This window comes from Seriola lalandi, unplaced genomic scaffold, assembly GCF_002814215.2.
Source record: "Seriola lalandi dorsalis isolate HSWRI2012SDOR001 ecotype SW California unplaced genomic scaffold, Sedor1 jcf7180002054767, whole genome shotgun sequence".
NCBI lineage: Eukaryota > Metazoa > Chordata > Actinopteri > Carangiformes > Carangidae > Seriola > Seriola lalandi.
Window position 1 is genome coordinate 795,283 of NW_019525320.1, and position 27,831 is coordinate 823,113.

Genomic DNA, 27,831 nt, shown 5'->3' on the forward strand with positions numbered 1-27,831 from the left:
GCAGTATCTGGAGCTAATGAAACCGATTCTCTCTGGTGCATTCAACGACGTTTGACTGATAATAAATGCGCCTGACTGAATTACATTCAATCACATTTTCCAGGCAAAGAAAAGAAGACAAAGTAGTATAAAGTAGTAAGTATTTTATTTACTTTTCAGGCTTGAATATGTTTCATATGAAAGGCAAAATTAAAATGAATACTTTTCCTCTCCATAGTTTAGGCACATTACAGAAAGGCGACTGTAAATGAGGCTGTCAGTAACAAAACAGACGAAGATTGGAGAAAAAAAAAAAGAACAAATGACACTTAAGGGCTTTGTACACCCACACAGGAGTTCTCAGTCTTTCTGTTTGATTTGACCTCTTTACAGTTCGTTGTCCCGCCATAGTGAGTACAACAAACCAAACAGGAGAGTCAGGGACATGCCAGTCAAACATGGTCCATACACGCTCACACAGTGCTGAGAGGAGGTCCCACCATCCACAAATGAGTGACGACACCTGTGTGGGTGTACCGATGGCTGTGCGGGTGCTGTAAGCCCAGCAGGGTAGCTGAATGATGTGGCTTCATTTAATGTGATGTGTACACAGACGGAGGCACGTAGACGTTAGCGGACAGGTCAGCAATAAGAGAAATGCAGCATTGGAGGGAAAGCTCTCCACAAGAATCATTCATTGACCACTGGAGGAAAAATAAATGTAATATGGAGGAGCTTTGGGATTAATATCGACGTGCAAAAAAAAAAAAAAAAAAAAAAAAAAAAAAAAGATGCCAAAAATTTTCAGTGAGACCTCAAGTATTCGCTCCTGTCCCTGCTTTTACCTTAAATCATACCATATGGCTTAGGTGTGTCTCAGTGGTCAAACACTGAGTGAGAATACTGAGTTTACATCATACAGTCATCACATACAAACAGAGAAAACACTGTTTCTGATACAAACCTGGAAAGATAACACCATCGGTTATATGGGCTCACTGAAGGCCCAGACCCCCAGCCCCCCCCCCACCCCCCTCCAGGCACCTTTTGTCATCCATCAGTCACAGAAACACAGCTACAACAAAGTCTGAAGCTTAGACTCGGTCTGTTCCTCCCAAACACACTTCTCACGCAAAGGAGATGAGAACTCGCCGCACATTTAAGGGCACCGACATTTACCTCAAGAGAAGTCTTATTTACCAAGTTAGACTAACATTTATGAGCAGAGGCCAGAATGAGGATCTAAAGTTGGGAATGATGAGCTATGAAGTTTAGCGTTTGGCATTCACTCGGTTTCCATTTTTGCACATTTTGCCGACAATAAATTCACGGGCAGTGGCGGTTTAACTATCTCATGGCAGTGGAACTTAAAATCCTCACAGGTTTCTGGAAAGCGGCTTAGTGCTGTGACAAAACTCCCCAGGAACATCATACACAAAATGTCCCTCATGTCTGTGTGGTGCTGCAAAACATAGCGAGTCAAACAACATGGCATAATTTCTTTACCCCTTACTCTGGCAATACAAACCGTCTCACTTGCTCACAGCACTGAATTTCTTTTCTAATTCAAACATTGGGGAAACTCCAATTGTACAAATGTTAACAACTGAAAACCAAAACAAGCTGGTCGCAGGAAAACCCCTTTGCTCAGGAGCTCAAAACCACTTTAAGAGATGTCTGTTGGTGTTGAAACATACGTCTCAAAAAGAGTGACAGCTCATAGTAATGTCAGTTATAGTAATGGCTATTAGGAACAAATTAAAACAATGATCATTTTGTTTAAAGACTTGAAATGTCGGTAAAAAAAATATCCACAATTCTAAAACATTCAATTATGAATCCTGAGAACACAGGGCTGCACACTTAAACATGTAATCCTACTACAATCTCCATCTCCAGTTTCCATAATTACAGCATTTATGGTATACAGACAAACTTGAAACATTTACCATGTTCTCTATGAATGAAAATGTTTTAAAAATGTGAGTACATGTACATAATTGTGTTCCTCGAAGCATTTTGTTCTTAAAAAAAAAAAGACCCATCACATTATCCAGCAAAGTTATCAGTATTGTCATTTTAGCTCACAGCCCTAAAGAACATTCCCTTGATTGACAAGACGACTGTGTTGCCATTAAAACGCCTATAAACATAGGGGAAGATGATACGAGCAAAAATCAGAAAGAGAGGAAAAAAAAAAAAAAACGGACAATTTTGAACACAATTATCATTCAACACTCAGAACACAACCCCTTTTTTTAGGGTTGACATGTATCCCTGGTCCTGCTTTATCACACAGTGAAGCGATAAGATTTCCTACAGACATGATCCTTGAGCAGTAAGACTCAGTGAGGGAGACAGATCCTTGAATGTGTCAGACTGGCTTGTAAAGGCGCCTGCGACGCAGGAAAATGGAATGATGTGCAATTTTTTGGAATGTAAGTTAGAAGGAAAAAAGAAAGCCTGGCTGTGTGTGTGTGTGTGTGTGTGTGTGTGTGTGTGTGTGTGTGTATGCAGACATAACATATGATGCTGCTTTCTCTCCCACTGCTTCTAACACAAACAGGTTCTGACTTCTTCCTGATGCCTTCAAAAAAAAAAAATAAAAAATAAAAAATAAAAAATTAAATATCCCTCCAGGATTAGGGTGTTACACTGGAGATGCATTCCTCCACAAAGCAGAGAAGAGGGAGACATTAAAAATAGCCGTAGAGAGCCCTCGTGTTTTACACATATACATTAAAAAAAAGAAGAAAAAAAAAAAGAAAAAAAGAAGTCACATTATGAATGTTAAAAGGTTTAAATAATTCTAATAATTAAAAACATGGAGACAGGAGCTCTTTGAGAGCAGGTCAGCTGCTGCTGTTCTCTGGCCAACAGCATAGCAGGAATAAATATATATATTCATATACGCCAAATAAAGAAGAGCAAAGAAACTTAACCACGAAACAGTTTCAAACTGATACCTTTTAGAGCTCTCTCTCTCTCTCCCTCCTCTTAGCCTCCAAACTAAGCAGCTGTTGTGCACACATAGAAACACAAGGAGGACAAGCTGCTCTGCAAACAACCAGTCCAGAGCTGGGACTTGTTCAGCCTTGTTTTTGTTCTCCTGTGAATGTCCGTTTCTTCTTCCTGTCCGCAGCGGTCAGCTTCCTCTCAGTCCCCCCCCCCTTCCTCTAATGTCCGAGTCCCTTCTTCTCATTAGGCGAGTGGTGGGGAGGCTGGGCGGCAGGGAGGGGAGAGAGGGAGAGAGGGAGAGCGAGAGAGAGAGGGGTGGTTGGGTGTTGGAGAATGGAGGGAGGGAGAGCTGCCTGAAATGTAGGCCAAAGCGGTGGTGGGCGTTTCCATGGAAACAGTGTTCACAGCAGTCAGTGACATCATCAGTACGGGGAGAGGCGACTGGGTGAGGAGGAGGGGGTTGAGGGGGGGCGGGTGGGGGGGTGCAACAGAAATGCGTCCTGATTGGCTTGGACTCAGACACGGTTCTCTCCGCCCACTCTGGTCCTCCGCAACATCCTGAGGTAAAGACAAAGACAGGAGGATGTCTGGAATCTTCTACCGCCTCCAAACTCACTGCACACACCAAAACCAACACACCAAACATTTACCTCCTGTTCTGTGGGTCCATGTGGTCCAGCAGTGTCTCCTGGGACACCCTGAAGTCATCTAGAGGGGACTGGTAGCGGGATTCAAAGGAGCCCTCCCTCCCCCTGTAGGCCATGGCCTGGGCCGGCGACTGGGGCAGAGCAGACATGCTGGAGGAAGTCGAAGACACCGAGCTCAAGTCCCCCAAACGTTCCCTCCCTGCTTGGGCAGATGCTGACAGTGATGTGGCCCCAACTGCAAGAAACGGGCTCAGAACCTCTCCGTTTTCATCCTGAGAGAACAAGGAGGAGAGAGATGATTCACGCACCAGAGTGACAACTCCAGGGGAGTTAGTCAAATGTGAGCTTTAGATCACTTCCTATAGAATTTACATACAGGCTCATTTTAAAAGAGTAGTTTTACATATTTGCTCTCTTGCCGAGAGTTAGAAGAGAAGATTAATACTCTGTTATCTGTATGGTAAATATAAGGTTTACTAACTAACTAACTTACTAACTAAAAGGCTAGCCTGTTTTGTCAAAGGTAACAAAATCCTCCTATTATCACCTCTAGAACTGATATAAAGTACAAAGTATAAACCGACACGTCGTGGTTTTACAAGCAGTTACATGCCAGGCAATTTCTTGGTAAATTACTGGTGTCTAGGAAGTCCCCAGGCCTGTGACATAACCCACTTGTAAAGCCAAGCGGTCTTTTGGCTTGAGCTGCTTTCTGTTTGTATATCGGCGCTCGCAGTGTTTATTGAAAGTGAAGACATCATGGAGCAGGTTTAGGAACGGCTCTCTAACAAACAGCAGCTCACCCTGCCTCTGACGATGTCCATGTGGACTAACAGAGAAGCCAACTCCAGATCCTCGTTGTAGCTGTTCTTGAGAGGTACTGACCGGTAACCTGGCGCCATACGAGGAGACCGAGACAAGAGGCTTTCATTACATCACAGATTCACAACAGGACCTTTGGTCATCTCAGAGAGCGTATTATTGTTGTGTGTACCTGTCTTGAGACCATGAATGGGGAATGTGGCCTGAGCCAAGAAATTTTGGTCATTGAACATGTCGATCTCATAAACCACAAAGCGGAGGAAGGCGAATGCGGAGTTGCACACTGTGAACTGGAATGGCTTCCGGGGCCACGTGGGGTTCAGACCGTTATCAGCTGGAGAAGACAAAACAAAAAACAAAAAAACCAAAACAGATGGAACGAGAGAGATGAGAAACGCACAATATGTATTTACTGATGGTTTTGTTACTTTTACCAGTGATACAGTAGTGGAACAAACTTCTCAATAATCATATTGTGTATATTGTGTTTCTGTGTTACACATTTTTAAAGCTGTGTCAATATCCAGCAAGAAAAAAATCTTCTTCTTTCAAAACACAGGGAGGAACATAAATAACAAGTAGAAAATAGCAGAGGAGGCTGGACATCCTTGTTATTTTGGATCTATGCTGTGTAAATATAAAAATACAATAACAAAATTCTGGTTCGGAATCTACTGCCCATAACCGCCAACTCCTCAAGAAGTCCGTCAGTGAGAGCACGACTCAACAGCTTGTATGAAATGGTATGACAATAAAAGCAGCATGGTTACTTTCCTTCCTTTAACTTCCCTAATAGCACTGTCTGCCACATAAAAGTGCAAATACAATGATATAGTATGTGGGAAACACCTTATACGATAAAGCCACAAAACAATTAACCATCAATTGCAACATGTTTCTTCTTTGACTGAAACCAGACCATAAAACCTTATGAGAGCTGTGCCAGAACAATGTCCACACTATGCAGCGTGTTTTCCCTTTTTATTCCCACACATGGCTTAGTTGTTTGTACAACTTCCTGTTTTTCTAGGACCAGACAGGAAATTACACGAGGGTAATGTATCCAGTAAACAGTATCTACTCATTCCTTCAGTTCTGACAGAGTATCACTTTACTGGCAGAGGAACCCAGGGTTAAAATTAGAGCAACTCTCACCTTCTGAGTCAGTTTTTTGCTTGGCGCTGTCGTACTCTGCCCCGCACACCTCGATCTCGATCAGAGGACAAACTATGCCACGACCGTGCTTGGGAAGGTGCCGTGCGCCCAAAACCTACAGAGGAGAAGAAGAGGAATACTTAAGATCTTTTCACGTCACAGAAATATAAATGCAGACACTACGGCTGGGTTTCTATAGTCTAACTCTGTGTTAGTTCTGGTAAGGAAAGTCTTTTTTCAATGATTTCCGAGCGTATTTGTGGACATTAATTGCAGTGGGCATCTGACATAATGATATCTTTTGAAAGTGTAAGTCACACCGAATCTAAAAATATATGTATCAAGTCCGTGTGTTCATATTTGCCTGACGCCAAGAAGGAGTGCAAACTACCTCAGTGAGTTGTGTGTCACAGCTTCTGCTCCAACTGATGACCATGTAGATAAGACAGTCAAACCAGCAGCCAAAGTAGAATCACTAATCTCTTGTTGTGGTTGTCAGAACACCAGCAAGCCACCCCACCCCCCACCCCCACCCTGCCTTTTCTCTCAAGGCCTGGGGGAAGTGTGCCTCACAGACTGAAAACATTTGTATAACGGCATCACACGTGCAAACACACAGTGCAGTCATCACACCACTGTACCTCTATCTCTAGAGTGACTTGTTCAAGGCCTCGTAGTGTATGTCTGTCAAACGGATCGAAGCTATCGTCCCTCATGATGGGCGGCTGAAGGACGTAGCCACTCCTTCCATTCAACATGAACAGGGCCTGGTTCATCTGCATTGGCTTGTCTGCGCACAGGAGATGGAATGTTAGAAAAATAGATAGAAGCTTTCATATGCGTGTTTATCTGCTCTGACAAGAAGGTAGATACAGCACCTGCTGTCTGGAAGTTGAGCGCTACCAGCTGGGACCCGCACAGCCACATCGGCAGCGGGTCATAGTTAGAGGAGTCTAGTCTCTGGCCTCTGGGGTAGATCCTGGACAGCTGTAGTCGATTGTACTGCAGGAACTTCTTTCCTTTGATCTTGTTGACGTACTTCTCTGCCTTGGTCTCGGGGAAGGATGACATGTCCCGGAAACAGGCTCGCTCTGTGCCGATCTCTACATGAGGCAGGGAGAGAGAGGGCAGTGCTCACCTACCTGTACTCGTATTGGACATGTGACTACTGAATTATGCTGTAGGTATGAAATCAGTCACATCTATGCTCCAGTGTGCGTTTTCAGTCCAGTGAGAGTGTGTGTGTGTGTGTGTGTGTGTGTGTGTGTGTGTGTGTTTCATCGAACGGCACAGGCCTACAGTAGATGACCAGCTCGGATAATTCCAGTGCAATCTTCTTCCTTCTCTCCATTATCTTCCCCTCTTCCAGCTGTGTACAGAGACAGTAACAAAATTCACAAAATTTAATCTGATGCAGACAGAAGCCTAAAGCTTTGTTCTTCCCTCTGCAACTACTGCTCAGGTGGTTGCACCAAGCAAGACGGAACAGCTTCCAGGTGAGTGTGTGTGTAACTGTGTGAGGCTGCTAACAAACAACGCATGTGCTCACTGCGTAGTCTAAGTTCCCTGAATACAGGTTGTGGGTATTATAGGGCAAACACAAGTCACGACTGGCCCTGTGAACACACAATGTGGCATGAGCACGTTATAAATCTTAGCCTGCATTTCCTGTCAGCCACGTGACACGGTATACATACCTTGGCCTCTGAAGTCACGGTGACCTCACGGATCTTGAACACCCATTCCTTGAGCTCCTCTTGGCTGTTGGCAGCGACGTCGAGCACAGGGCCCGTCCGCATGGAGGCATTCGGTACGAGGGAGAAGACGTGGGGCCTGCTGCCCTTCCCGTCAGGACGCACAACTGAGGAGAAGACAAAGAAACGGGTCAGAAAAAGGTGCAGAAAAACAGGAATGAAGAAGACATTTTTTCCAATTTTAAGTGGGAAAGTTTTCCTCCAGCCACCAGAAAGGATTTTAATTTACTTGCATCTATAAAAAGTAACTGGACTTAATAAAACAAATATGAAAAGGGGCCGATATGGAGAGACAATACTGCTGTCTGCAAATGAAGAGTGGTCTAGGCTTCATTTACCTTTGGATACACAGTCAGTGTAATTTAGAAACTGTTAAACTGCATCATCACTTTCTCTGCCAGTGGTGATGTGAAGGAAGCCTTACGACAAAGTGTTCAAGGAAGATATAATTACATCCTTCCCATACAACCACTAGATGGAGCCAAAGAGCCACCCAAACACACACACACACACACACACACACACACACACACACACACACACACACACACACACACACAGGCCACATCAATGCATGAGAGCATGTGCCAACACTAATGGGTGTGTACTGATTGGACTGAAGGATGTCAATAAAATATCAGATACAGATCTGGGAGAAAAGCAAGAGTAATTATAAAACTGAGTGGAGAAGAATTAATAATAGAAGAGGCTGATAAAAAATAGGAGATCATGTGCAAGCATATGATGGCCAGAAAAGGAGGTTGCCCTCTGGCAAGGTGACTGTCTGCTCTGCAGCCCTGCAGCACAGAGTCGAACAGGAAGTGGAGGGGCCACGCACCAATCTGACAGGAAGACACGTCCACACTTCCTCTCAGTAGATCTCCCAGAGGGCTGTTCTCTGTCATCTCCTGCTTGACAGAAAAGAGCAGGATTAGGATAGAAGTTGTCGCCTCTTTTGAAGTTATAATCCAAATTACACATGTGACAGTGGATAACAGATAGATGAGTGACAAGGCCTGACCTCCTTGTTGGAAGATTGGGGACAGGCGCCCTCATTACACTTTAAATATACAGATGTGTATCTGTAGCCCTCTCTCAGTTTGTGGGTTTGATACTCACAGCTCTGTCAGGCTCTGCCGCTGATGGACTGATCTCCTCCACGTAGTTGGCAGGAAACCACAGCTGCTTCTTCCCTCCACAGTCACCCTTCCACCTAAAAGAAAAGGAGATGTGATAAGATATATTGAGCAGATGGGAAGGAGGGAGGGAGGGAGGGGGGTGTCCTAAATAGATAATGTAGAGCTACATCCTGCACGAATGCTATGCCAGGCCCTCACCATCCTCCTTCCTGTTTGTCCACATTAGAGATGATGGCGCTCTTGGTGAAGGAGAGCTCATCGTCTCTCTGGGCTTTATACTCGTACATGGCTCTCACCGTGCACTGGAAAGACAGGGCAGAAGGTTTTGACGCACACGTTCATTGTGCAGAATTCAACACATGAACTCCACACTGTATACTCACCTTGAACGTTGGCATTTGGTTCGCCTCCACGTAAAAGCCTGGATTCCTGCCCTCATACAGAGACCCGTAGTCTGGCTCCTATTGGACAACAGATTGTGTGATAACAGGTCTTTTGATTCGGCTGCAGGGGATTTTACCACAGAATACTAACTACACAAATTCATATTTCTTTGAACAAAACAGTCACATTCTGATTGAACTCTTAAGACAGACAATATTTGTTGTTTATTAATCTCTAAGTAAGATTAAGTAAGTAAGTAAGTAAGTGCACCATAGACTGTATACTGGTACTTACAGCAGTGCCTATCTTCTCCAGTGTGTCCTCATTGATGGGGTAGCGCAGCTTCATTTTGCGGTACAGAGGGTGCTTCTCGTAGTAGCTGATGAGATCTACTAGGCTGTCAAACTCTGAGGTGCCCAGCACCACGGTCTGACCCTCCTGCTGCACACGACAGTGCTTTATCTTACCCTCGGCCCTGTTAAGAAACCACAGATATCCAGTCAATTACTTTGCATTCATTTGAATATTAGTTATTAGGATAATCTCAACTCTTCCAGGTACATTAAAAAGGAATTTAAAAGCCAATAAGATATAAACATATATCACTGAATGGGGCAACAGGACTGAGTTACCTGAAGGAAATGGCAAACGAGTTGGGTTCTGCCCTCTTCCTGACAAGGAAAGCCCCGTCACGTGGAACCCTCATCAACATGTTCTCAGCATGGCTCCTGGAGAGGTTGGCATGGTACCACCTTGGACAAACAACAAAACATAGATAAAGGCAGGGGCACAACTTTTCACTTCGCACCTCTTGTCAGCGACCAGTCTACAATGTCTGTAGTTATAAAATGATATTCAGAGTTGAAGCAAAAAATGGGGCAAAGCAGTAGCTAAAAAAAAAAAAGTACATCACTGAAGGTCAGTACCTCATGACTTAACATTATTTCTAATCTGTGTTAAGACTCACTCTTTGCTTTCGTGGGCATTGGTCTGAGGCACCGGCTCAGTCAGCTTCATCTCAAACTCATTGCAGCGCAGCGCCACCTGCTGGTAGTGGCTGATCAGGGCAAAGAGCGTGTCGAACACCAGGTTGTCCGTCAGGTAGAATTTGGGGCTACCTGCCTCCTGACGCGAGTGGATGCGACAGTGCTGCACCCGCCCTGAACGCCTGGTGCAGAGATGAGTGACATGGAGATAAAGAGAAGGTCATCATTAGATCTTCCAAGTGAAAGCTCGGTGAAAACCCCCCCCCCCGTTAACCTTGAACATGCTGTCCTACTCTACATGTTGTTTCCATACATTGCGTGTGAATCACATACACACAGATTGATTAGCTTTAGGTACATCCACTCGAGGCTCTGCATAAGTAGACGGAAGGTGAAGGGTTTCAGATCGTGACATCAATCACATTCAATCAATGATGGAGAGACTGACAGTGAGATTGATCCGCCAGTGCGTCACTCAACTATTTGCATGAGTTAACTCGACAGAACACACACAATGAGTGAGGGAGAGTTTCCCATAGCACAGTATGTTATATAACAAGACACGAGACGGGCTGTAATTCAGATTCAACTGATGTTAATAACAAACAGTAAACGCCAACTAAATGCTAACTGTAAATTGCTAAATAATATTCCCAACCAAAGTAAGAGGTTTTGCGTTTATATTACCACAGTTAAATGCAGTGAACTTAAATGTGCTCTTTCCTATTATTAACAGTAGTTTTGTCTATATAGTCCTGTGCTATCTACAGCCCATAGCTGCCAAAACAAATGCAGTTAAGAGTCTTTGTAAAGTGTGCAGCGATCACGCGAAAGTGCGTGCACTATACCAGAATGATAGAGTGTAGTCTCCAACAAACGTCTCGCTCTCTCGGACCAGGAAGGAGCCATCAGGAGCTCCGGTTTCCAGGCAGTACTCAGACAGCAGCCTCTCGGCTATCTGCCGCCCGTCCCGCCCTGCGCCCAGCTTCCCGTGGAACCATTTTTCTGTCACGTGCTGGTCCATGCCATTGGACACCTGTGAGGTTAGAAAACAGAGGGAGATGCTATTCAGCTCAGAGCTATCAACACCGCCTCCTCATGTGCAGAGAAAAACCAAGTGAATAGACCATCATGATATATAGAGCAAGCAGAAAATGCTCAGGCCCCATTGATTTTTGTAAAAAATTTCATAAATTTCAAAATATTAATTTTTTTCCCAATTTTAGCAGAAGGCTAAAGCCATGTGAGCACTCAAAACTAAAATGACCTCCAATCCTTATACAGCGTTGCTAGAGTACTTCTACTAACCTCTCTGTGCTCCTCCTCGTCATCGTTACCCTGGTTATTAGAGGTCTCTTCTGAGTAGTAGATCTTACTACTGGTCAGGACAAAGAAATGAGGGTACCACTCCTGGATGAAGAGAGCAAAGATCAAGGAAGAAAAATAGTTCAAAAGAGTCAAAGTGGCCAAAGTAAGCAAGACATGCCTTTTTTTTTAATTTTTTTTTTTACAAAGAATTCAACACACCAAGAAAAACAGTCCACAAAATCGAGGCCTGGCTCCAAGAATAAGTACAACCCAGTTATGAAATAGATGTTAATCAGAAAAGAGTGGTCAGCTGCAAGATGATGATGATGAGGCTTTGATTTATTACAGCTAAAAGCAAAAATACTTCGGAAAACATAAAACAACACACGGCTCAAAACAGAAGCTACTTCTTTCCAAAGGATTTCAAGCTTATCATTGTTCGTCAAGCAGCGTCAGGACTCCTCTTATACCCGGTGAACATGCTTACATGGTTAATGGGGTCTTCTAGGTACAAGATGCCGTTTTTGATGGAGTTGCTGATATCGTTCTCCGAGTAGGGAGTGGATGTGGACACCTCCTCATAGGCACTGCCCTCTGCAAGCTTCTTATGCTGCAGGGGATGAAGGCAGAGGAGGAAGAAGGGAACATACAATCAGAAATACTGGATACAAAACATCAAGTCATGCTTTTTTCCTGTAGAAGAATATAATTTATATATATATATATATATATATATATAAAATCATTTATATATTATATATATAATCATTTCTCATGACTCCAGGTGGCTCCTGACCTTGATGAGGATTTTCCTCTTGAGCTGGTTGGGTGAGGGCAGTCCATCTGCCACAATATCCACCGCCTTGGTCAGCAGCATGTCTCCGAACACCTTCTTAAAGTGAGTGGCCATATTCCTCTGCTGCACAATACTACAGTGGTCCTCAATGGACAGGATGATGGGGTAGCTGAGGGGAGGACCACAGATACAGATTCAGAGTTATGATTTCATAGAAATCCCCTCCTTATCTGCACTTATCTTATTTTCTCACACTCTACAATGACGAGTGATGTCACTGCAGCCTGACCACATTGTTTCATCTGATATTTCTGCGTGTGCGTGTGTGTGTGTCCTATCCCCTTTATCCTCGTCATCTCTTATCCTTTCACCATCTCATCACCACTGCCTGCTGTAAAAATACACAGAGTGGGTGGCATGGAGACTCACTCGGATGTGACAAAGGCGTGCTCTTTGATGGTGGTCAGCACATCAGAAAACTTGATTTTTGTTGTGAGGGTGTGTCCGTGGTAGATGACTGGCATTCCATCAGGACCATCCCAGCAGTCCACTGAAAATAAACACACATACACGATGCACGCGATGTAACTTCCTCTAGTATATGTACATGAAGATACATGTATTACAAAGTTACACAGATGTTTATGTCATTTTTGTTTGCTTTTCTATGAAGCAAAGTGACCCTTCAAGTCACTACAAGCTGGTCCTATTACAAAAATAAAAAAAAACCTGCTTGACAAGGGTTTGTTGGGAAGGTAATCTACAGCACTGTTACGTAACAGTCTGTGTGTGAGCGTGGGTGAGGGTGTGGCAGCTGTATTAAAGGGTGAACTGTAAGGAGGAGGGGTAAGACAGTTAATTATTAGGTTGGAAGTCAAGTGACAAGTGATTTACTGTACGTGTAGTAAAACTCTAGTGTGTGTGTGTGTGTGTGTGTGTGTGTGTGTGTGTGTGTGTGTGTTTGTGTTTGTGTGTGTGTTTACCCACATTCAATACAGCGGCAGCCCATCCTCAGACAGCGAGCGTACGCCTCCAGGGACGACTCACTGGAAAACTGGTCTCCCGTCAGGTAGCTAAAAATAAGCGAGTAACGTCAAAGTACGCAAACAAAAACACACATCTAACCAGTCTGTCAAAGGAGTCACACGTCAGGGACTGTACCACAGACACACGCTTTGTATGGTGGTAGCCTAAACACATTGATACTGCTAAATCAAAAGGGCTCGTTCCCTTTTGTTGACTGGAGTCAACACTTTTTACTCATTCAGTTGGTCAACTCAAACATAATCAAAGCTACATGGTAGTTTTCATTCCACTGCTCCAGTGTGTATTGTTTCCCAGCTAGTACAGAAGGTTATCATTTGAACTGCCTTTCACACGCTTTTCAATGGCAGGAAAAATACATTTTCCTGCAAAATACACGCCTGGATCTCATTCTGGGACATAATTGTTAAATAATACACTTTTATCTGATGTATGAAGTCAGTTCAAAAGCCCTCTTTGGTTCGAAGTTTCAGAGAGAGGATGCCAGACTTCAGTGTTCCCAGGCTGTAATTACAATTGGCTGAACTAAATGTGAGCATAAATGTCCTCCATCCCGCCGTTCCTTACGTGTTGTGCGAAGAGGAGATCCAGTAGTGGGACAGGGGGTTGTTCATATTCTCAGGACAAACTTGGTCCAGGGAACAATCCCAGATGGTGTTCTCTTTGGAGAACAGGTATGTCAGGAACTACACAGGAGAGAGGAGAGCAGTGAGAATGAGGCTGAATTCAAACGTAGGCATTGCCCTGTACTTCAACACTCCCACACTTCACTGATGTGTACCTGAGGAAGTCTCAGAGTGACAGGGGCTGTCCGAATCCACAATTTATCAAGTCTGCAGAAGCCTCAAGGCAACTTTCTTTGGACTTCCAGAGAGTCCACTTGGAGTGCACTGACTTCTTTCTAAAGACTACCCCTAATTCATTGCCCCCTAATTCATTGCAATATATGTAACAATACAACTAGAGTTGCAAACAAGTTTAACAGGGTGGCTCACTGATCCAAAGCAACCAGGAAGCAGAGAGCATCACCAAGTACAACTTTAACACGAAGTTAAGGGCACACTGCCAGGATCTGATCCAGCCTTGGACCACAAGGATGTTGAGTCTGTGTCTGCACCAAAATTATTTTGAAATAAATCATTTTGTGCCATATTTACGAGTGATGAAGTGTCTCTTATAAGTACTGTTCTCTCAAAACTTAAAGAGGCAAAAGCTCAATGAATGTGCAATCAAATCCCGGACTTAACTTACATCCTACATTTCAAACTGTAAACATTTGCTAAATAGTACATAACATTTGTAAATGCGTGGGTAGTGCACACATATATTAACAAGCGGACACAGTGCAAGTTGACACTGTGCAGTGCAATGACCTCAGTCAGTCACAGAATCAGATCTGATTTTTCACACACACACACACACAAGCACACACAGAATGTGCAGAGGCTTAACACTTTGGATTTATTTTTTATAATCTGCAGAGTTAGACAGGAGTTAACGCTCAAGTAAAAATGTTACGTTACTGTGCATATCAACTACTATATGATTGAACACTTCAGATAAGTCATAGTATGCATGGCCCTGTTCAGAGCTGGTGTTCACATGCATCCTCAGTGATCCCATCACAATAAATCAGCTCTGAGTTCGTAAGTTCACACGTTGCCTTAAAATGCGTCTCCGCATGCGTCTCGATTGACAACTTGTGACTCCATCTCACTTCTCCATTTTATATGCATATAAACAGGTATGTGTTGTTTTTTTTTTAATGTGTGTGTATGTGTGTGTGTGGGTGAGTGAGTGAGAAAGGGTGAGAGAGAGATAGAGAGAGAGAGAGCGAGCAGGGCGCGGAGGGGTTGAGTGAATCAATGCGCTGTGCAAAGCTCTTACAGTGAAATAAAAGTTTTATCCGTTTGAAATAGTAAAATATTTTCGGTTCATTATGAAACTGTGGTGGGAGTAATCAGACTGAGACAGAAGATGCCAGTGGAGTAGGCGGTCCTTCAATGTGGCCCAGGACGGATTTGCGTTCACACTGCTAAAAGAACGTGGACAAATGTGGCCCAGACAAACCTCCGAATGTGGTCTGAGGGATCGGGATTTCAAATGCGTCCTCAATGCGTCTTGGATTGCGTTCACACCTGAACTTAGAGCTGTCCGCTTGTGATCGGATCACCTGAGACAGATGTTACTACCGGGTCTGAACAGGGCCCCTGACAGAAGTCTGCAAGTCCAGAGGGTGAACATTTGGATTCAGTCTGTACCAAAACAGTTGTGGTGGTATTTGCTGTCCTATCAGCATGCTCGCCTTTAACAGATTTGCCAGTACAGGTCAACAAAAATAATTTTTCTTATTACCAATTTTTCTTCTTCAGGTGTTTCTCAGCAATCTACACACGCTATTTAACATAATATAACCGCAGGCGCAGAAAGACAGTACCAACTCCTACAGGCTGGCTCGCACCAGCTTCCTCTTTTCAGTAGTCAATCATAGCTTTATGGTGACCACAAAAAGCATCCCTCGCTTTCTGCAAAACTCTCACATGTCAATAACCTTTTCTATCTGTGTGGGAGGAGGGTGCTTTAGGCTGAGATCATGGCTATCCATGTCAATTTCTGAGCATCTTCCACCCACACCAACAATACGGGGGGGGGGGGGTGCTTCAGAAAAGATATCTGGCGAAAAACATGTTTAAATTTTCCATTAGTAAGCAAAGAGCCAAAAGAAGAGCAAGAAAAGAAGTGAAAAAAAGATGTGGAAAAGAAAAAGTGATAGGCGGTGAGAGTGTGCGTACCTCGTCTGCGTGGAAATAAGGCTGCTCCACTTCTCTCAGGGGGTCCTTCAGGTAGCCGAACATAAACTCCTGAACCTTGTTGTCGTCTGTAGCCCACATTTCCTGGATTCACATATAAACACGGACGTATTGGAGCATGCAAATCAGCAATAAAATAAATGTTAAGAGAGCGATTACAGAGATTACAGAGAGATTACCATTTGAGACTCCAGGAGGAAGCTCTTGAAGTCCTCTAGGGAGATCCTCGGTTCTGGTCTGTCAATGAACCTGGCAGAGAAAGTTGATGGTTCGCTTCAGTAACCCGTGACGCTGCACTAAAGATTCACTGTGTGTGTATGGGGTTTAGTTTTGACCTACCTTTGTAGAAACGGGATCTCCATCTGTAAAATTGGTCCAAAAGGAAAATTTCAGTTAATTAATCAAAGTGCAGTTCTTTCAATGTTTCGTAATGTAGATGGACATAGACATCCTGTAGGGGGCTGGGTGCTTAGTGGTGGGGGGGCAATGAGGTCATCCATTTAATCTGACCTCAGCCTCCCTGCCTGCATCTCATCTGTGTGTTTGTGTGTGTGTGTGTGTGTGTGTGTGTGTGTTTGTGTCCTAATGGCCTCCACCAGAGGGGATGGTGGGTTTTTAACTGGTCCATATTGATCTCACAGCCATTTGAGAGCAGACAGATGGGGGAGGAAGGGTACCTTGGCAGGGCATCAGATGGGGAGCTTGGGGATGAAAGTGCTGGGCCAGAACTATCTGTGGATGCCGAACAAAAGACTGCACTTACGTTTTTCTGAGCGTCAAACATGAGGCTGCGATAGAGCTGGGCAAACTGACTGAAGGACACGTCTCCATTCCTCAGCTCTGACTCCTATAAAACAAGCAGCACAATTGCTGTTAACGGCAGATAATAAATCTTTAGCCTCGAACAACATCACACTGAAAGGGGAAGTGGGCAGAAAGATGGGAGTGGAAGGGGGTTAGCGATAAAGTAGGAGGTGGTTACCGGAAGTTTCTCTCGGAGGAACCTCATGTTGGGCACCCTGTAGTTGACCTGGCTCAGCATGCTCTTCAGATCCTTACAGGATATCCTAAACACATACACACGTTTTGTTGCAAAATCAAAGACAAACATGGACATGCACGTACAACGACCACAAAGACTTCTACCAACATTCACACGTAGACACACTTAAAAAACTTGCAAAACGCACGCCCCTCATGCTCGTGTTTTTCTGGCTTCACTTTTACTACACAGCCTGGAATTTTGGCCCCGAGGAGACAATACCCTAACAGCGTGACAAAGGCTCGCGCTTTCGTCAGGGATGTAACAGACAAACATCTCTGTACATCTCCTCCATCCTCTGCAGTCTGTTTCCTGCAGCAGGAAGAGGTGCTGGTGTGTGGCTGAGAGCTTAGTTCCTTCACTACACCTCAACAAGAGCTCTTTCGCAGACACCTACCAGCCTGATTTTCTACTTGCCCTAGATGCTACACTGGGGAAAGGGCACACAACTGGTGCACCAAACAATTGAGTTACACCTAATGACACCAATTTCCTGTGCGGGTGATCGGATTACCTCTGCAGTTTTCATCTTTTAACCGAGCTGACTTACCTGTCTTCTCTGTTGCGATCAACCGCGTAGAACTGCTTGCGTAACCACCTAAACAAAAAAAAGAAGAGAGAGAGGGGAATTTAAGCGATTTAATGCGAACATAAATTCTGTTAAGTAACAATGCCGTCTGTTTACATCAGCTGTCAAAAACCTGAGCTTTGGATGGGGTGTGTATTTACATTGGCGTTGTTTACCTCTCTATCTGAAGCGGCGTCGGTGACTTCAGCGTGTCGGCCACAAGCCAGTTTAACCCCTTCACCCACATGGTCATCTCCTCATCAGACGTAGCTGAGGAAAAAGCAACATATGATTCACTTTTGATGATTTTCCAAACGGTTCCCCCAAGGATTTTTTCGGGGGGGTACGTTACTTGCACAAAACAAGGGTCTAAGTACAGAGGTTGTCGTATACTGTGCAGATTGTAAAGCTGTTCTAGGTTTTGATCAAACTTGTCATCTTTGATCTTATAAAATAAAAGAAATCTGACTTGAGCACAGGATATATTTATTCACATACACAAAAAGCAATACAAAAAAATAAATGTGAACATCTGTCGTACTAATGGTTGACTGGAGGAGGTTCATAGTTAATGAACTTACTAGAAGAAGTATTCTTGTTCACATATAAATATGCATGCATCTAATGCGGTGAAGTGAGATATGATCACAAGTGAGTCAATCAAGACGCATTTCAAAGACAGGTGTGAACTGAAGTACTTATAGCTGAGCACTTGCGATCAGATCACTGAAGACTGAAGCATGTTAATACCAGGTCCGAACAGGGCCTATGATGGTAAGGTAAAATGCTAATGCGCTACTTGTATCTGAATGTAAGCCTCTCTCCGTGTCTGTACGTACCTGCAAGGCTGAGTGATTTAAGGCGAAACTCTGTGCCATACAGGATGACAAAGCAGTGAGCCTGGTCCAGCCGCGCTGCCGAGTCCTCCACATAGCGCTCAAAGTCACGGGACTTCTGTCCAGGACGGATCTCCTTTATCTCTCGAATGTCGACTGGGAAAAGACAGACAAAACATTACAACAGTTAGCAAAGCAGAGAACCACCATTTCTCCCGGAGAGCTGGGCGATATGGACGAAATCGAAATCATCATAATGATAAAAATGATGTTCATTATTTTTGAGCGGCATCAGCACTGATCTATTCAATTCGATTTCGGTTTAACAAAGCCATTCATTTTGATTTCATTCAAATCTGGATGATTCGGTCACATAGGCTAAAAGCAAATGTTGCGTACAGCCCTCTTCAGAATTTATCCTGGGAAATAACATTTTTATCTACATTTAACAGATGTTTCCTTGAATATAAAATCGGGTGCACAATATAAGTTAAATTGTAAACATATTTCCTGGGTACATAAAACTGTGGACCAAGAATTTATTTTCTTTGGCAAATGCCAAACCACTAAAACATGACTTATCTATATTTTTTTTAGGCCCACATGTGCAAAAGGTTGAACAAGAATACTTAATAATCTGCACCTTTTACAAGGGCACATTAATCATTATCACTTTGATATTGAACAATTACACTTTATACCAGATAAAACTTTATGATGATGTGATTTATAGACAAGCAGTTCCTTCTATCCTCAAACCCCTGGATTCAGTGTACCATCCTGCCCTCCGTTTTATTACTGGTGATGTTTATGGTCCCCATCAATGCACCCTCTACAAGAAGGTTGGTTGGTCCTCTCTATCAGAAAGACATGACATGCCTATTCATTTACAAAGCCCTTAGTGGGGGGGTTATCATCGTATATTACGTCTCTCTTGGGCAGATCAGTTGATGCGCCCCAAACTCGGTCACACGATCGGCTAACACACCATATGCCTGAGGAAAACTTTGGGAAGGCTGCATATGGAGTCAATGCCCTAGATACATGGAATAAGCTACAGAGCACTTTAAAAATTCAGATATCTATAAGTTATACACTTTTTAGAAACAAGAAGTTTTTTTTTTAATGTACATCCAGGTCTCTTTTGAAAATGAGATTTCTATCTCAATGGGATCAACCTGAATAAATAAAGGTTTAATAAAAAACTGATCAACATCATCAATAACTTGTGAGATAACACCAATATGATCACGTCTTCATGTAACCTCTCAAACTCCATAAATAATGATCTTGGATGAGCTTCACACCCAAGTCCTAAGTGTTTCACACTTTCATTTATTCATATATCAGTTTCTAACAATAACCTTCCATCACAGAGACCAGCATGCAGCATGAATGAGTTTCAGGCCCCTGACCACATAAAACAGCGAAACAGAGGACATGAGCTGAACCACATATATGTACGCTTAAAATAAAAGATGTACAGTAGACAGATAGTTATTGATTCTATAGGAACAAGATGATGAAGATACTGACCCCAAATTAAACTTGGTTTCCCCCCCACCACTGAAATCAACCAAAACCACCATTTACTAATCTGAAACACGTTGAGCAAGTCGCACAAACCAGTTTGTGATGGGACTCCGAAAGGCAAGTGTGTGACTTTTAGGGGTGTTTGTGGTTTTAAAAAATTAACAGTGCAAAGTTCATAATAACACTGATATGCCATTTAACAACACTGGCTCATATCTAGAAATTATTGTATATCTAATTTTCCCTACACTGGACTTTTCAAAAAAAGCACCACAAAGATTGCTTCATCATGTATCTTTGAGGAGGATACTGGAAAAAGAGCTGATACGGTTTTGTCTCGACTCCATTAATGAGAAGTTAGAAACTATTAGAAGGGGTCAGAAACTTCATGAGAGTGTCCGCTGTAAAGTAGCTCCGCAGGTTCCTATCAGCACTACATTAGCAGTATTTAAAAGACCTACAGCCATGACTCTCCTGCTGAACACACACACACACACACACACACACACACACACACACACACACACACACACACTTCTTTCAGCTCCTGCTCCTCTTCCTGCACCCGAAACACACATCCTGTGCTTTTGTCGCCTACACACCACATCTGTGCTTGTGCATAGGTGAGAATGTGCATATTCAAAAAGTTATAAAGAAAAGGAAAAAGAAAAAAGTATGTCTTCTCGTGCAGATATCCACCAAGCTGAGCTCTCTAATCATACATCACATCTCAGTTTACTCTCCCGCTACACGGGCCAGCAGACTTCCGTTGAGAGCAAGGCAGCTATGACAGGCTGATCTGTTACAAAACACTTTTAGTCATTTGAATCAAAATATTTAGAGCCCGCCTCAGACAGATGCAGGAAATAAAGAGATAGCCAGAGGTGTAACCTTACCAAAGGAGATGAGAGGAGGTATCCTGCAGCACACCCCCACACTTCCTCCAGTGCTCTGTCCTGCCTTCCACACCATTTCTACCGCTCCTCACACGGGCTGGTTTTATTTGGAATTGTGAAAAAAAACATTGCCAATAACATACCTGAGTTTCAGAACCAAATATGACACCCTTGTTTGAGGTAGGACGGAGTCTAGTGCTGAAACAATTAGTGGATTATTTGGTAACAATTTTGTTAAATCTTTTAATCAAGAAAAACTGAATATTTGCTGGTTCTGAAATGTGAAGATTTTCTGCTTCTCTCTAAAATTGAAAACTTTTAGGCTTCAGAGAAAATAAATAATGTGAACAAATCACCTTGTGCTTTAGGAAACTGTGATGGAGGTTGTTTTTTTGTTTTTTTACCATTTTCACCATAGCATTTTTTCCGATTAAACAATTAATTAATCAAAGACTAATCAAGATTGACTGATAGTGAAAACAATTAGTTAGTTGCAGCTGTTTATACATTTGCACTAACTATCTGATCAAAGAATAAGTAAAGACTACATCTGACCAGGTATTTGATACAAACTTTTGGTAAGTGACAGTTTGAAAGTACAGACAGACAAAAAAAAAAGAAAAAAAAAAGTTTTGATCGATACTCTGCCCCATTTCTCACTCAGATAAATTCAAAATCCCTCATCACATCTTCAGTTCGTTCGATACATCACATAAACAGTGTTATGTGTTGCAGAGAAAAGAAAATTACAACTGCACAATATTGACAAGTAATCATATGCTATTATTTTGCTGTAACTGTGATACAAACAGCATCTACTGACAGAAAATTATTCGAGAACTATTTTGATAATTGATTAATCGTCATTTTTCAACCATTAATTCCAAACATTTGCTGGTTAATGACGTTCAAATGCTACTTTTCTTTGTCATGTCTGGTTACAAACTGAATATCTTTGTCTTGGGAGTGAAAATACATGTGCATCATCTGGGCTATTGGAAATGAACAAGAAGCCAATTGAGAAAAGATTATTCAATGGTTAGTTGCAGCTGTAATTACATTATAAAATATACAGACGTGTCTGATACTTCACACGTTGACCAAAGAATAAATAAAAAGCTATACTGTATATTTTGAACATAAAACTCTATTAGTTGCAGTAGTTCAAATGACAATTTTCAAATTGTCGAGTGACAGCCCACAGCATTACAGTGTTTCAGCGTGCACTTCGACGTCAGCTGATCGTACCAGCTCCTTTGATATCACATCGGATAAAGTGAAGCGGAGGACTTCCTACCCCCCCGATGAGTAACTTTCATGCAGCTAGATGGGTTTTGTTCCCTGTTTTAACACAGTGTAAATGGAGCGAGTCTAACTGTGGAGCTGTGATTGTTTTCCAGTGACAACCTGGTCTTTACTGTAATGTTGTCATATAGACATGAACAATCTAAAGGTAGATGCTGATTGCGCAACCCTGTTGCTGCCTGTGGGTAAACGTCCAACTAATCTGTCGATATGTTTTATAGAAATAAGCTGGGTTGACGACTAAGTTTGTGCAGAGAAAAGGAGCGGTGTGTCACATTGAAATGACATCAGACGTCTGTGGCGACAAAGCACGTGCATCCTTTGCGGAACATATGGAAAAAGCAGGTCAGAGTGATGACAATTTCCACAGGTTCTTCCAGCCACATTTACATTACTGAAAAGTCAACAAAGTCTACTGGACAATTTCTTCATTATTTACAAGGTTCCGTTCCAAAGAAATTTCCAGGATGTAGCTGGTGACGTAATTTACGTCACATGGTTTTAAACACAGGTCAGACCGGTGACACTTGCTCATTCACACTCCACTGAGATAAAGATGATGTACAACACACAGGTTCCCAAAACCCTCTCTTGAATACATCTCACATTCCTCCGTGACAAAGGACAGTAAGGGCTACAGCTATGTTATGTTCAATATACATTAATCTACTGAGTATTGTCCCAGTTAATCATTTAGTTTTTTTTTATACATGAGGCAACAGGGCGAAATGTCCATTCCAGTTTCCAATGCGACATCTTCAAATGTCTTGTTTTGTCCAACCAGGAATCAGAAGCCAAAATATCCAGTTTATGTACAATTATGTGTAACAGAGAAAAGCAGTAAATACTCACAACTGAGAATCAGTAACTACTAAAACTAAAATGGCGTAAACGACTTAATCGTTCATTATTTTTCTGTTGATCGCCTAATCATGTAACTGACTGACTGTTTCAGTTGTAGGATTCAAATAATAACAGTGAAGCCATAAATAATCAAAACGATCAACTATTGGGAGTAAGTATTACTATGCTCTTTGCCCCACTGCGTCATCAATTCTGCAGTAGTTGTGGCACGCCATCATTAAGTAATGAAGTGTGAAAAATGTGGAATCCTGTCTGTCAAAATTAATCTGGTGTCACAGTCCTGCGTGTTAACTAACTGGTTACGTTAGTCCTGTGGGGAAAGCTGAGTGTGAGCGGGACAGAGGCGGCTGACCGAGCACCGGCTACCTGGTCGTCAGAGAAGCCTTGAGGATCCCTCAACACAGACCCATATTCAGACTCATGAGGAATATGCTGAACTGTATTACTTTATACAGAGAGGTGTTTCTGGCTTAAGCGGGGTGGACAAAATAATAGAAACATCTGTCCCTTTTAACGTAGTACAATTCAACAGCACCACAAACTGCCACCTGCAAAATGCCCATAAAGCTGATTCAGCATCTCTCTTAAACACCTTCACCACACACCGAACATTATAACCTTCATGACGGTAGGATTTATTGCAGGACCGTTGTATTAACCTGCATTCGTTTTTTGTGCTAGGGGTATCTAGTAAACCCCCAACTTAGTATATAAGCTAATATCGGGCAATATACTGGCCAGGCAGATTTAACGGTATATTTTCTGTAAACTCAACTGAGCAAAGACACTTCATTACACTGATGTAAAACTCGTGTGAACACCCATAACAGTGTAAAGCAGTCCTGTTTATTGATTTGCAACATTGCCAACAATGGCCAGAGATCAGTCTCATGGTATATGTCATACCCAGAACTCAGCTCCGACAGTCTTTCTGCAACATGAAAAAACTAAAGCCCCCTTCCTGAGCAACGCTAGTAAATATGAGAGGATCTGATGCTGTGGTGGGCAACACCTGAGATGGGAGGTTCCTTTACCATGGTACCAAATCATTTCTCAAGAGTGTGAGAACAAATTTGGAAGATCATTCATAAAAATCTAGAATTGACTCATTCAGAGTATGTGCATCTCATTACTCACTTTGACATCGGAGTTGCTCTTTCGGGATGATAAAAGTGGCAAAATGACGTGTCACACTCAAACATGAGTACGATTCATGTTGAACTCAGTTACACTCAGAAACCAGACGTTCTCAACATGGTTTCATTTAAAAAGACTTTGTATATGATTGTATATGTCAGGTATAAGACCTTTCCATTTATAATGTCCCCTGGTTATACAGTACTTCTAACAAGTCTCTTACCGCCAATTGCTCTGCGAAACCACATCCTGCTTTGCCTAGATAGTTGACTTTATTATCTATCTTGACAGCCCTACATTTATTGCATCATACTGTGATTGATATACACAACGGGGTCCAAATGTCTGAGACCACTTTCCCATTCAAGTGACTGCGAAAGTAGTCTCAGAGTTTTGGACCCCACTGTGTATCTGCTGCCAGTTCCTTTGTTGGCACGACCTCGTGTGCATGGAACAAGCATCTTTCTAGAAATACAATGACACCACCAAAAAACAGAGAAATAATCAATCTGAGAGGAAAATTTGTGGAAAAAAACCCCCCAAAAAACAAAAAAAACACTTTGATCAAGGGACAAACAGTTACGCTTCTCAGCACTTTATATTTATCTACAAACTAAAGTGCTGATTTCACAGTTAATGGACATCATTCTCTCACTGCCATCGATAAGGGGGTAAATACAGCCGGCCAAATCGTTCCCAAATGATCACACACTTCCAGTAAAACCCCTCATATTCTATTCCTGTACGTTAATGACCGCCTAGGCCAATTTCACATCTCCAAGAGTATCAAATTGCAGCTATGAGCTCATATGTGTATGAAACAGAGAAGATGATACTGTTGTGTTAAAAAACAAAAAACAACAACAACAACAAAAAGAACTAAGCCTTCTGTGTTTTTTTTTCTGTGTGTGTGTGTGTGTGCTCTTTTTGCTGCATCCGGAGCAGAGTGCAGCTGTGCACAAGGCATCCTGCTACCCACGAGACAGACAACTTAACGACTCACTGAAGCCCTGCGTATCCTCAGTTAGACACGCTGTTTTGTTAAAGATTAACCTGAACGTCAGCTTCCTGGTAAATTACAGTATATTCCTATTAATGCAACTAAAGTGTTCCAGGAAGTGTTATTTCTTCTTCTTTTTGTTTACCCTGGATTTGTACCTGAGATGTGATTTATCTGCTTCTGGACAACACCGGTTGTTCCTCTAATATCTGCACCTGTTCTTTCAAAACATTATATTAATGCTACAAAATAAAAACTAAGAGTTAGACTTTTAGGTACTGTAAATGGCAAACAATATAACCAAATCCTATACATTTTAGCAAGACAGAAGAGTTACTTTAATTCACCAATCAGAGCTGAAATAAAATATGTAATATTGATATTGATCAGGAGGCACAACTGGCATTTTTTTCATATTGTTATATAGCTTGAATGTTGTATTTATCTGGTCTTGGAGGCTGCATCAGAATTAGGTAACAAAAACTATTATATTGTTATTAGGCTGTTTTATCTGAATAAAAGGAACAATGATTGCCTCTACCTGTTTCACTTTCATTTGCACATTAATAATCCTTGTTTCTCTAAATTTTCTTGCATGTTAATATATTCTGGAAGCACCAAGAGTTCCCCTAAATACTGTTGCATTACCAATATTAATGCATTAATCAATAACATAGTGATATGACTTGAACTTTTGTAGGATCTAAAAGATTTTGGAAGTGACTGACATCATTCTCCAGCTGTTTACGATACCATCTTGTCATCATGTCATGTGCGTGCACCAAGTCTTTTGTGAGCATCTCACAATACTTTACAGTTGTCATATTTCTGAATGCATGTAAACCAACCAGTTCTAGCATGAATACCATTGTGCCACAACCAGTACTCAAGAGCATCACTACATGTCAGTGTGTATGTTTTGGGTTTGTGTTCGCATGCTACTCACTCTCTCCCTCTATTTTATCCGTGCCGCGAGTCCAGATAATAGTCCTGGTCTCCAGCTTGACCTGAAATGTCCTTCTCTCTGGCCGCTGGGACTTCTTTGAATAAAACAGTGTCAGTACTGTCCCCAGCTCCAGGTCTCGGTACAGGTTGTTCATCTCTGTGTCGTTGTCCATCCACGGAACAGGTCCGTTGGAAAAGAAGCCTGAGGTCCCTGCCATGTTCACTTCCCCTGTTTGTTATCCGCTTCCTCTCAGAACAATCTGCTCAGTCCAGGCCTAGACAGGGATACCTACAGCAGGAGAAGAGAGGGGGAAACCCATGAAACAACAATTCCCCAGGGACTTCTAGTGTGTCTGTGCTGTACACACATTATACCGCAGTGAAGAGTTGACACATGTTTTAAATAATACTGGAATCCTTACCATACATGTCCTGTACATGTTTATATACGTGCAGAAATGCTGTCAAATTGTACGAGCATCCAAATTATTTTACAATTACTCTGATCCTCATGTGTACACATTTTAAACAAACAATGTTTATTTTGATAAAAATACTCCTACCTATATTTTGAAATATAGGTGAAATGTGGACTTGTAGTATGAGTATTTTCTAAAAGCTTGAAATATGTCAAGTTATGAAATTATTTACACAAAATCCTTACAATAAAAATAACAAAACAGCAGTAAGATATGACAAAAGCAATGCTGCCACAAGAGATAAAATATTGTTATGAAGGACACCTATAAAAAATAATTACACTAAATATTTCATAATTTACAATTTGCTTAGTATGTGAACATCTAAGGTCAGTGTACTTGGTTTTACATAAATATGAACTTATTTAATGTTTTATACATGACGGTACATATAAAACAAACCCTACGGCATAAGTTCATGTAAAGAATAAATGTGGTAATAAAAGAGCATATATATTATATAATACGTAGCTATGCTGCATTAAATCTGTAGAAAAGTGGTCATAATTATAGAAAAACAGGGAAATTGTGTGTTGGCATACAAAGCATATAATCTAAACATTTCATAACATGTATGCTCTTATTGATTTTTCTACATGGTTATGGTTACTCTCAGTATTGTGTACAAATGGAAGCCTGCCAAGACCCTCCAGTAACACCACTGTGATTTATCATCAACACTGATGTAAATAAATGACAGCTGCAACCTAAAAAACGTCCGTCAAGGAGAAAACGTGTGGACTAAGCTCAATCACACCAGATAACTTTCTCTCCAACATGATTTTGCCTTTTCTGAAGCAGCGGGGAGGTTTCGTCTGATTTAGACTTGATATGTTAAAACAACTAACAGGCCTGTAACCTGCTGCAGAGGACAACAAAGTTTCCTTTGGATACATGAGAAATCACATTATTGGGAATACAACTGGTGGCGAATAGCAGCGGAGTGGGATAACAGTGTAACAAGAAACGTCTGGCTATTTTCACAGCGTGGAAACGGGGCCGGTGTGTGCTAGCATTTCGCTGGGCCAAAGAGAAGAATCATGGCTGGTTTCACCTCTGAAAAAAAAAAGCCCAGGTAGCAGGAGGTATTTTGCCGCTTTCTTCTTCCTCTCTTTCGCCTTTACCGTGCGGAGAAAAATCAACTGGAAAACAACACGTCGCAGGGGCTGTTGTGCTTGTACCTACCGCCGCAATCTCGGCCCAACCGCACATCTCCAACGGCTGAAGCTGCTCCTCTCTCCTCTTGCGCTCCCGTCGTCTTTCTCCTTCTCCTTTTTTTCCCCCGCGCCCCGCTTTTCCGTGATTAAATCATCGCTAGGGTCTGAAAAGGCGCTGCGGTCCCGACGATAAAAATCCCAGTTTCCTCTTCTCCCCTCCGGCCGTCCATAGAGAGAGGCAGGCAGACAGCGAGAACCGTGGCAAGACTACGCAAGTTTGTCTGCTC

General features: G+C 42.4%; 1 protein-coding gene across 1 annotated transcript; it reads right to left on the minus strand.

The window, feature by feature from the left end:
* Positions 1–128: 128 nt before the first annotated feature.
* On the minus strand, positions 129–27,831 carry plcg1 (phospholipase C, gamma 1). The gene is made up of 33 exons (XM_023425067.2): positions 27,573–27,831; positions 25,910–26,197; positions 18,232–18,384; positions 17,569–17,662; positions 17,375–17,422; positions 16,765–16,849; positions 16,546–16,629; positions 16,122–16,144; positions 15,962–16,031; positions 15,765–15,866; positions 13,540–13,658; positions 12,916–13,001; positions 12,358–12,478; positions 11,929–12,097; positions 11,620–11,742; positions 11,133–11,234; positions 10,673–10,860; positions 9,806–10,006; positions 9,471–9,590; positions 9,133–9,313; positions 8,838–8,915; positions 8,653–8,756; positions 8,435–8,528; positions 8,154–8,223; positions 7,259–7,422; positions 6,836–6,930; positions 6,440–6,666; positions 6,203–6,351; positions 5,562–5,676; positions 4,579–4,740; positions 4,388–4,476; positions 3,588–3,856; positions 129–3,495 (listed from the first exon to the last, which is right to left on the minus strand). Exons 2-33 carry the CDS (start codon positions 26,124–26,126, stop codon positions 3,453–3,455), a joined length of 3,945 nt encoding a protein of 1,314 aa, XP_023280835.1. The 5' UTR covers positions 26,127–26,197; positions 27,573–27,831; the 3' UTR covers positions 129–3,452.